This window comes from Pipistrellus hanaki (assembly GCF_964339955.1).
Source record: "Pipistrellus hanaki genome assembly, chromosome: 1".
NCBI lineage: Eukaryota > Metazoa > Chordata > Mammalia > Chiroptera > Vespertilionidae > Pipistrellus > Pipistrellus hanaki.
The window spans coordinates 207,862,210-207,873,573 of NC_140503.1; the positions used below are offsets into that span (position 1 = coordinate 207,862,210).

Sequence of the window (11,364 nt, forward strand, 5' to 3'; positions counted from 1 at the left end):
AGACCCGGGGAGCAGAGTGTTTCGCTGTTCCAAGCTCCCCAGTTTGAAACACTTTCTTATGGCCGCCCCGGGAAACTGAGGAAGTGTGTTATGGCTTCGCATCCTTCAGTCATCAGTGAACCCCCGCTCCCGAGTCCGGCTCCTCCCCACTCATCACACTACCTGCGTCCCGGGGCCTGTGGGGTTTTCCAAAAATATTGCTGGCTCCAACCTCCCACAGCATGATCAGCTACTGGCCTGATGGACGGGAACCAGACATCAGTTCTGGGGCAGAGACTGGGACAGAGTTACAGGCAGGACCAGACCCCCATTCCCCTTTCCCCTCCACACCTACTTGATGACCTAGAACAGGTCAACTGAGCCAGGCCACCTCGCTTTTCTCCCTCTCCCTCCTCCACCACCTCAGTCTCCACCTTGAGATCCTGCTCTACTTTGGCCAAGAGAATCTGAAGTCAGAGCAGTGCGGTGGGCCATGGAGCGCTGTTGTAGTGTAGAGGGCCGGGGAGCAGTGTGGAGGGCCGGGGAGCAGTGCGGAGGGCCGGGGAGCAGGGCCGGGGAGCAGTGTGGAGGGCCGGGGAGCAGTGTGGAGGACTGTGGAGCAGTGTGGAGGGTCGGGGAGCAGTGTGGAGGGTCGGGGAGCAGTGTGGAGGACTGTGGAGCAGTGTGGAGGGTCGGGGAGCAGTGTGGAGGGTCGGGGAGCAGTGCGGAGGGCCGGGGAGCAGTGTGGAGGGTCGGGGAGCAGTGCGGAGGGTCGGGGAGCAGTGCGGAGGGCCGGGGAGCAGTGCGGAGGGCCGGGGAGCAGTGCGGAGGGCCGGGGAGCAGGGCCGGGGAGCAGTGTGGAGGGCCGGGGAGCAGTGTGGAGGGCCGGGGAGCAGTGTGGAGGGCCGGGGAGCAGTGCGGAGGGCCGGGGAGCAGGGCCGGGGAGCAGTGTGGAGGGTTGGGGAGCAGTGCGGAGGGCCGGGGAGCAGGGCCGGGGAGCAGTGTGGAGGGTCGGGGAGCAGTGCGGAGGGCCGGGGAGCAGTGCGGAGGGCCGGGGAGCAGGGCCGGGGAGCAGTGTGGAGGGCCGGGGAGCAGTGCGGAGGGCCGGGGAGCAGGGCCGGGGAGCAGTGTGGAGGGTCGGGGAGCGGTGCGAAGGGCCGGGGAGCAGGGCCGGGGAGCAGTGTGGAGGGTCGGGGAGCAGTGCGAAGGGCCGGGGAGCAGTGCGGAGGGCCGGGGAGCAGGGCCGGGGAGCAGTGTGGAGGGCCGGGGAGCAGTGCGGAGGGCCGGGGAGCAGGGCCGGGGAGCAGTGTGGAGGGTCGGGGAGCAGTGCGAAGGGCCGGGGAGCGGTGCGGAGGGCCGGGGAGCAGGGCCGGGGAGCAGTGTGGAGGGTCGGGGAGCAGTGCGAAGGGCCGGGGAGCAGGGCCGGGGAGCAGTGTGGAGGGTCGGGGAGCAGTGCGAAGGGCCGGGGAGCAGTGCGGAGGGCCGGGGAGCAGGGCCGGGGAGCAGTGTGGAGGGCCGGGGAGCAGTGCGGAGGGCCGGGGAGCAGGGCCGGGGAGCAGTGTGGAGGGTCGGGGAGCAGTGCGAAGGGCCGGGGAGCAGTGCGGAGGGCCGGGGAGCAGGGCCGGGGAGCAGTGTGGAGGGTCGGGGAGCAGTGCGAAGGGCCGGGGAGCAGTGCGAAGGGCCGGGGAGCAGTGCGGAGGGCCGGGGAGCAGGGCCGGGGAGCAGTGTGGAGGACTGTGGAACAGTGCGGAGGGCCGGGGAGCGGTGCGGAGGGCCGGGGAGCAGTGTGGCTGGTCCGGGATCAGGACCTTGCTTATTGAGCAGTGCAGCTGCAGGAATGAACTCCTGGACCTAGAAGAGGGCAGTGCCAGGCAGGCTCTGCAGACCCACCCTCACTCTCCCTCCGATTCCTACCTTCTGACACCACGAGATAAGCAAGTGCAGGTGGAGGCTGCCTCCTGGGGCAGGCCCTATCACAACCCTTCTGTCTCCTCACCCATCTTCATTTATCAGTATTGCTTAATGAAGCTAGGTCTGCTCCCTGGACTTCCCTCTGCCATGAAGATGGCTAGAGAGCAGTCAGATCTCAAGACATACCTTTATCATCATCAATATCAGTGTCATCTCCACCATCATCACTGACACTATCGCCATCGGAATCCTTGCCACCATCCTCCTCCTCACCACCACGTCATTATCACTGTCATCTCCATCACCATCATTACCACCATCACCACCACCACCACCATCATCATCATCATCATCATCATCACTATCAGCAGCAACATCACCACCATCACCATCACCATCACCATCACCATCATCATAATCATCATCACCTTCACCATCACCACCACTATCATCATCATCATCATCATCACTATCATCACCATCACCACCACCAACCATCACCACCACCATCATCATCATCACTTTCAGCAGCAGCATCACCTCCATCACCCTCAGTGCCCTCTGCCCCGTGGCAACCATGTGTGAGCATGCCAGCTACAGCACCAGAGATGTTCGAAGAGCTTCATGTGCATTAACCCATGTACTTCCCCCAAGGACACCCTAAGGTAGGCGCTGTGTTGGTCTCTATCTTACAGATTATAACGCCAGCAGCAGCCGGTTATATCCAGGCCCCGGGCCCGGAGCTGGTCCCTAGTGGGCCCAGACGCAAACGTGGCAGTCTGGCTGTAGCATTCGGGCCACAGCCGCCTCTGGGGCTCCGGCCTCAGCAGCCCTTCCCCCTTCCCCCTGCCCCGGTCCTCAGGGGCTGTGTCCCTGCGACCCCACACTGCGCCCAGCCCCAGCCTGCCGTGGGCACGGCCGGCCCCTCCCAGGCTGAGAACGGGGACAGCACCCCGTGGGCAGAAACACACGCGGGGCAGCCGGGGCAGCCGGGGCGCCCGGGCTGGAGTTCCTTACCGTCACCGTGTCCTCTGCCGTGATGGTGAGGAGGGCTTTCAGCTGTGTCCTGTTCTAGAAAACAAACAAACAAACAAACAAGGACCGTGCTGGTCAGCGGGCTCTGGAGTCTGACGCGTGGGGTAGCGTTTGGTACCCTTCCCACCCGCTGTGCCTGAGCCCGAAGGGGCCCTGACTGCTGGGGTGTCAGAGCGTGCAGGGGTCTTACAGTCCGTCGGGGGGAAGGTGGGAGGGAGGAAGGGGAGGGTAGGGGAGGGAGGGAGGGGGAGAAGGAGGGAGGGATGGGGGAGAGGGAGAGAGGAGGGGGACAGACCGTGTGCCCTGCGTGTGGGGTTGGAACCCTCCTCCCGGCGGGGGGCAGGCAGGGGCAGAGCGGTGCAGCCACGCACCGTGGACGCTGCGGAGCCGCTCCGGAAGGCGAGCAGGGCCGGCAGCAGCAGGACCTCTCCACGCCCACGGGCCCCGGGCTCCAGTGAGGCCGTGTAGCTGACTGAGAAGGCATCTCCAACTGCTCGAGAGGAGGCACGTGGGGTCAGGACAGGGGCCTCTGTCACGAAGCCACACCCGCCTCACCCCAGACAGCCCACCAACACCTCTTCCCGTCACCCTCCAGACCCCTCTTCCCGTCACCCTCCAGACACCCATGTCTCACCACCACCAGACAGCCACGCCCAACACCCCCAAACACCGTGTCCCGCCACCCCCCAGACACCCACTGCTCACAACCACCAGACAGCCACACCCAACATCTGACAGCCACACCCGACACCCCCACACAGCCACGCCCAACACCCCCAGACAGCCACGTCTCACCACCACCAGACAGCCACACCCAACACCCCAATAGCCACACCTGTCACCCCCCAGACAGCCCAACCAACACCCCCAGACAGCCAAGTCTCATCACCACCAGACAGCCCAACCAACAGCCCCAGACAGCCACACCCAACACCCCCAGACACCCATGTCTCACCACCACCAGACAGCCACACCCAACACCCCCAGACAGCCACACCCAACACCCCCAGACAGCCCACCAACACCCCCAGACAGCCACACCCAACACCCCCAGACAGCCACACCCAACACCCCCAGACAGCCAAGTCTCATCACCCCCAGACAGCCCACCAACACCCCCAGACAGCCATATTCAACACCCCCAGACAGCCACACCCAACACCCCCAGACACCCACTGCTCACAACCACCAGACAGCCACACCCAACATCTAACAGCCACACTCGATACCCCCACCCAGCCACGCCCAACACCCCCAGAGAGCCACGTCTCACCACCACCAGACAGCCACACCCAACACCCCAACAGCCACACCCAACACCCCAACAGCCACACCCGACACCCCCAGACAGCCACATCTTCGAGAGGAAGTGGCCACGAAGGCCCACGTGGGCAGCAGGGCAGCCTGTGAGCCCCCCACCTGTTAGCGGGGAGAGCATGCCCACCTTGGGGCCCTGGCTTTTCCCTGGGAGGGGCTGTGGGCAGGTGCCAGGGCAGGAGCCCCTCTCAGCTCCTGTGATGTCATACCTGCCCCCCCCCCCCCCCAGCACTGCCTGGGCCGGGTCTGTCTCCCGGCAGGATGTGTTCAGCTCCCTCTCGCAGGGAATCTGGAACCTCTCTGTTTGGTTCGGAATCCAGGCAGGACGTGTCATCCCAGCATCCCCCCAGCGAAGGGAGGGCCTCTGCAGGGCTCTGGGCCCCGGTGAGAGGGTACCCACTGCCGCGCGGACTCCGCCAGGCGGCACCAGGCCCGGCCGGGAGGGGCAGTGCAGGTCGCCGGGGACTCAGCGGGCCGGGCGGCCTTACTACACACGGCCTCCAGCTGGCTCCCTGTGCGACGGCCTCCAGCCTGGCGCCCCGAGTGACGGGCTACGGCAGGCTGACATGGGGCCACCTCTGTGCTCCGCCCTCTCCTGCACCCGACACGGCTCCGCTCACTGCGTTGTGGTCATGTGGTGATGGATGTCCTGGGATTCACTGTGACTCCATCTTTGCTCGTGTTCAAAATTTTTTATAAGAATGGAATATATGGCCGAAACCGGTTTGGCTCAGTGGATAGAGCGTCAGCCTGCAGACTGAAAAGTCCCAGGTTCGATTCCGGTCAAGGGCATGTACCTTGGTTGCGGGCACATCCCCAGTAGGGAGTGTGCAAGAGGCAGCTGATCGATGTTTCTAGCTCTTTACCCCTCTCTTTCTCTCTGTAAAAAATCAATAAAATATATATATTTTTAAAAAGGATGGAATATCTGTCATTTTTTAAAGACTTTCCCCAGATGCTCTCTCTCTGTAAGTTAAGTAACAGATCCAGCCTGTGAGAGGCAGATACTGGAAGGCGGTCCCCTCCTCTGACGACCCATCCGCCGAGAGGATGAACCGGGGGAACACGTGTGCGGTGTCTGAGAACACGCCTGCGGGCGACCCCCTGCCCCGTGAGCCTGCCGCGCCCCCGTGCCGACCCCGCCGCCGTCACCTTGCAGGAGCGGCCTCCGGAAGGCCTGCAGCCCCGCCGCGGTCCTGTTCCCCGCCGGCTCCCGGACGGCCAGGCCGCTGATGTTGTCCAGCAGAAGCAGGTCCCACAGGTCAGCGGCCCCCGGCGCGGGGGTGTTGTTCACCAGCAGGCGCACCTGGGCCGTGGGCGCCACGCTCGGCCCCGACACCTGCGGGGGTGAGGGAGGGCGGACTCAGCGACAAGGCCCGCCGCCTCAGACGGTGCTCCGTTCGACATGGGCGCGGGAGGCCGGCAGAGGTCCGTGCGCACACGCACACGTGTATACACACGTGCAGGCGCACACGCATGGGCACACACACTCATCCTTGCATGCACATGGCACGAAAGGTCTCTAGGACAGAGGGCACGAGGGTGTCACAAAGGTGCTGAGAATTCCCCAGGCTGACCTGGAGGCCCGGAGGGGTCTGGCACAGCCACGCTGTGGCCGGGGGACCCTGGGATACAGTGAAACCGAGAGGAAGCCCCCGGCACACAGCCCAAGTTAGGCCGGGGAGCGCGACACTGGTGCCACTGAAAGAAGCAGGCGTGGTCGGTCTCACTCCCCGATGTGGGAGAGGTGGCCCCAGAGCCCGCCGGGCCTCTGCCTGGCATTGGTCTCCGCGTCGCCCAAGCCGGCTCCTGCCTGCCGGTGTGCCCTCCGGGTACTGCCCGGCACGCCTAGCTCGGCTGTTGCAGGCAGCCCAGTGCCCAGCAGCAGGGCTCCCCACCCAGGCTCTGCAAGCGCGCCCTGCTCCCCTGACTCACCTGCCACCCTCCCTCCCCCTCCTCCGCCCGGCCTGCCCCCAGGAGAGTGGCTCAGGGTCACCAGTGCAGAAAGCAGGTTGGAGACTGTGTGTGCCGGGCATGCCCCTGTGGAAGGGGAAGAAGAAGGTGTGTGTCCAGATACACGCACGCGCACGCACACACACACACACACACACACACACTTAAGAGGCATGCACGTGGAGAAAAGGCATGCATGTTCTGGAGAACATGGAGGAACGAGAGCACTCATTGGAGGGGGCGGGGAGCAGGACACCGAGGGCCTGGGAGAGGATGAGGGCTGTGCCCAACGGCTTGCTCAGACAGCTCAGGCTGCCCTCTCCCCCCCCTCCCCCCACATCCTAAGGGCAGGCTGGCCCTGGACCAGCTCCTGCGGGACTGACCTCTAACGCCCTCGAACACACAGGGAGTAAGGGGGTCACACACAGGGAGTGCATGCGTGCTCACAACGGGATTCCTGGTGGGGCCACGGGCCCGCTGTGTCATGATGACCTCTGTCTGGGGGGCTGGAGACTCAGTCGCTGACCCACCCCATAAAAACCCGGGCGCCAAGGCTCAGGTGAACGCCCTGGCGGAGGTCACACTTCCCGGGAAAGTTAAACGCTGTCCCACGGGTTTCCCTTCGCTGACTTTACTCCGCCTCCCTTTGCTGTAACGGACTCCGTGAGCACGGCCGCTTTGCTGAGTTCTGGGAGGCCTTCTGTCTGTTTTGCTTTGTTAAGCCTCACTCGAAGGTATTTTCCCAGGGGCTTTTAGAGAGAGTAAGGAAGACAGAGAGAGAAACCTAGAGGTGAGAGAGACACATCAACTTGCTGCCTCCCGCACATGCCCCAATCAGGGCCGGGAATCCAGCCTTCAACCGAGGCCCATGCCCTTGCATGGGGAGGACCCTGCAGTCTGGGAGCTGGTGGTCTAACCACTGAGCTAACTGGCTAGGATGGTGCTGCCTTCTACCGAACCACTGAGCCCCCTCCAACCCAAGGATGATGCGAAAGCCGTCTGGTGGGATGAAAGACCTAGAAGATGGTAAAGAACTCTTCCAACTGCCAGGCACCATGGCCCTATGAAAACCTACTGGAAGAGATCCCGGCGGATTTTCGCTAACACGAATTTCATCGTGACACAGCGGGGTGAAATAGCACGTAAATCCCGTTGGCCGGCTCGTCACTCACGTGGCCAGACCTGGGCAGGGAACCCTGCGACCTCCCCATTCTTAATGGCATCACCTCGCTCATCCATGATGTGGGCCCGTGGTCAGCTAACTCCTCAGTCCACAGAGCCAAATATCAACAGCACAACGATTGACATTTCTTTGGAGAGCCAACTTTTTTAAACTTAAACTTCTTCTAACACCACTTCTTCAACATAGACTCGCCCAGGCCGTGGTATTTTGTGGAAGAGCCACACTCAAGGGGCCAAAGAGCCATATGTGGCTCGCGAGCCACAGTTTGCCGACCACGGGTGTGGCCAAAACCCCATTATCTCCCCTCCAAGCGTGAGCCCCGCCTCCCCAGCTCTTACCACTGCGCATTTCTGAAAAATCACCCCGTCCTCAGAACTTCCCGGAGCGTCCCTTGAAATGTGTCCGTGCTACAAGAAAACACAGAAATTATTACGGAACAAAACCATGTCACGCCGCACGCACTTAGGAAAAGTGTGAGGTGCGCTTTGCGGGGGGTAAAGCGTCACTCTGCTCGCCCAGCCACTGCCTTCTGTTGCCTCGGAGATGCTGTTTGAGGAACATCAAAGGATTGGCCCCCAAACCCACGAGGAAGGAAGAATGCGGGCTTTGCCGAAACCGGTTTGGCTCAGTGGTCGAGCGTCGGTCTGCGGACTGAAAGGTCCCAGGTTCGATTCCAGTTAGGGGCATGTATGTTGGTTGCGGACACATCCCTGGTAGGGGGTGTGCAAGAGGCAGCTGGTCGATGTTTCTCTCTCATCGACGTTTCTAGCTCTCTATCCCTCTCCCTTCCTCTCTGTAAAAAATCAATAAAAATATATTTAAAAAAAAAAAAGACTGTGGGCTTTGCCCGGTCTGGGTGCCCGACACCCGCTGCCACAGAGATGCCGCAAACCAGGGCTGGCCTGTCAGCCGGAGGCATTCATGCCTGCTCATGCCTCCTGGCTGTGACGGGCACGCCAGCCCACACAGCGGTGACGGAGTGACGTGGCCGCCGTGCACAGGGCGGCCTCCCGTCAGCAGGTCCATCATCCATGCGGAGAGGCGCCCGGGCCTGGCCCCCTCCGGCCCTGCCATGGCTCTCCTGGGAGATTCCAGTGGTGGGCCCGGGCTCGCCCACCGGACACCAGCCCCCGCCACCCCGCATCCTCACAATGTGCTCACTCTGCCTTTGCCACGTGCCCCCTGACCCCTGACCCAGGGCCTGGCCGCCATGGTAAGGACACGCCCTTTACCCACATGATCTGAACGACAGACTGGGCAGCTCTCGTGACGTCAGTAACTATAATAATGGCTGTTATTTCCCTAGTGCTAAGTGTATGCCCAGCACCCAAAATCTTTTTATTTAAAATATGTTTTTATTGATGTCAGAGAGAGGAAGGGAGAGGGAGAGAGAGAGACATCAATGATGAGAGAGAAGCATTACCCAGCTGCCTCCTGCACGCCCCTCACTGGTGATTGAGCCTGCAACCCGGGCATAGGCCCTGACCGGGAATCAAACCGTGACCTCCTGGTTCATAGGTCGATGCTCAACCCACTGAGCAACATGGGTCAGGCCATCCCCAAATTCTATTTCTCCCATTTTAGAGATGAGGAGTCAGAGGCTCATGGAGGCCAGCTCAAGGTCGCCCAGGCAGGAAGCTGGGACTCTACCCCGGCCTGTGTGACTCCACACCCTCTGATCCTTTCACAACGCACACCCCGTCTCCAGAGCGCCGCCCTCCTGCTGCACGGGGGCACGAAGAAGCACAGCGGAGGAGCCAGGTTCCAAGGACACCTGCAGGCACAGCAACCTTTGCCGCCCAGGCCCCTGCCCACCCTCCATCCCGGCTCTGTGACCTGCCGGCATCCCACCTCAGGCGGGGACCCCACCTCACGCAGGGACCTGGCTGGAGAGTCCTCTGATGCTCACACAGCATCCTGCAGACAACCAGTGAAGAAACACAGGTTGGCCTGGCCGGTGTGACTCGGTGGTTGAGCATCAACCTATGAACCAGGTAATGATTTGATTCCCAGTCAGAGTACATGGCTGGTTTGTGGGCTTGATCCCCGGTAGGGAGCATGCAAAAGGCAGCCAATCCATGATTGGCTCTCATCATTGATGTTTCTACCTTCCTCTCCCTTCTCTGAAATCGATAAAAATCTATGTATATAAAAGGCTGAGCGAGCAGTCAACCAGCCAGCTGGCCAGTAGGTATACACGCACTGACCACCAGGGGGCAGACACTCAACGCAGTAATTGCTAAGCAACAGCAACTTTGCAGAGTGCCCTCTCCCACTCGGGACCCCTCGGGGGATGTTGGACTGCCCATTTCAGCCCGATCCCCATAGGCCAGGCCAAGGGACCCCACCTGCCCAAGGGACTCCACTCACTCCGCAGATGCCCTTTGAGCCGGCCAGGGAGGGACTCTGAGTAGGATGGAGGCCAGGGTGTGTCCGACCTTTCTAGTTCAGGCCCACCCTGATGACCACCTTCTTCTTTTATTTTTAAAAAAATATATTTTATTGATTTTTTACAGAGAGGAAGGGAGAGGGATTGAGAGCTAGAAACATCGATGACAGAGAAACATCAACCAACTGCCTCCTGCACACCCCCCACTGAGGATGTGCTGCAACCAAGGTACATGCCCTTGACCGGAATCGAACCCGGGACCTTTCAGTCCACAGGCTGATGCTCTATCCACTGAGCCAAACTGGTTTCAGCCTAATTAATTTCCTTTCAATGTGCATGAATCCGTGCACCAGGGAAATAGTCTATAATAATAAAAGCATAATATGCAAGTCAACAGAATGGCTGAACAGCAGAATGACCATAGGGCCAACCTTCCAGATGAAGCCATGGCTGGGAGGGCCTACTCTTGCATGAATTTCGTGCATCAGGCCTCTAGTCTATAATAATAAAAGGGTAATATGCTAATTAGACCGGATGTCATTGAGGATGAAGCTGGCCCCGGGCAGGGATAGCACCTGAACCCACATTCCTGGGAACAGAGGCCTGGGTTTGCCATGACCTCTGAGTGTACCGGTGTAAACAGGAGAGGGAAGTGGTCAGAGGTATTCACCTGGACAGACCACCTAGAGATCTGGGGGAGACGGAGGGGAGAGAGCACAAATCTGGGGTCCTGGGGAGACCCAGAGAAAAGTCCCGGAAGGCCAGAGGGGAAGGGGTGGGGACCAAACCAGGGTAGACCCGCTTGCAGGAGGGGCTGACATCCCAGCTGATGAGGAGAAAAAGGCGGTGGGACTGGTGACCATTTGGGGGTGAAGGGGTGCCATCTAGGCTGACAGCCAGGGCTTGGTGCTTTCCCCAGTTTGGGGGCCGCAGAGGGAGGAGCGGGTGGAGAGGGAAGTGGCTACATCCATCCGCCAGGAGAGCGCAGCCAGGCACGACTCCAGCCGGGGATCCCCAAACTGTCCTCTGAGCCGCCGGCGCTCCCTCCCTGAGCCGCTCTGCGCGTGAACTCCCCAAACCCTCCCATCGCCCCTGCGGCCTCCCTGTCTGCTCAGTCCCCGGTCCGCGGAGCCCACCGCCGGCTCAGACCCCAGAAGGGGAGCCCCTCACCTGCGCCAAGCGCTCGGGGCCCGCCCCGGGGGCTGCGCGGCGATCCGGGGGCGCCCGCGCGCCCAGGGGATGCTGGAGGGGCCCCGGGCCCCCGGGGAGCCGGCCTCGGACCCCGGGCACAGCGCGCAGCGCCAGGGCGGCGGCCAGGAGGCCCCCAGCCAGCACCCAAGCGGCGCGCCCCGGGGAGGCCGCCCGGCCCATCGCTGCCCCGGCTCCGCGGCTCCGAAGTGGCGGGGCTGCGGGTTTTCGGCGCTTCCGGCCCCGGGCCCGCCCCGCCGCCGAGCATGCCCAGTGCGCCCGGGCCCCCGGGAAGCTGCCTGGAAGCGGGCGGCGGGGCTGGAGGCGGGAGCGGGAGGCGGTCCCGGCCCAGGACGGGGCGGAGGGAGCGGGCCAGGCTGGCGCGCCGGCGCCGGGGCCACACTTGGCT

The 11,364-nt window shown here is 62.3% G+C and overlaps 1 protein-coding gene across 4 annotated transcripts in view; it reads right to left on the reverse strand.

Moving 5' to 3' along the window:
* The window catches only part of EVC2 (EvC ciliary complex subunit 2), a 35,090-nt gene extending 23,880 nt beyond the window's left edge, over positions 1–11,210 (reverse strand). For all 4 annotated transcript variants that reach the window (XM_084904696.1, XM_084904698.1, XM_084904697.1 and 1 more), the window contains exons 1-5: positions 10,938–11,210; positions 7,717–7,785; positions 5,395–5,581; positions 3,297–3,415; positions 2,908–2,961 (exon numbers count right to left, since the gene is read on the reverse strand). In XM_084904696.1, coding sequence (XP_084760822.1) covers positions 2,908–2,961; positions 3,297–3,415; positions 5,395–5,581; positions 7,717–7,785; positions 10,938–11,138 — 630 coding nt within the window. In that variant the 5' untranslated portion in view covers positions 11,139–11,210. The remainder of the gene's footprint in view (positions 1–2,907; positions 2,962–3,296; positions 3,416–5,394; positions 5,582–7,716; positions 7,786–10,937) is intronic.
* Positions 11,211–11,364: the final 154 nt, after the last annotated feature.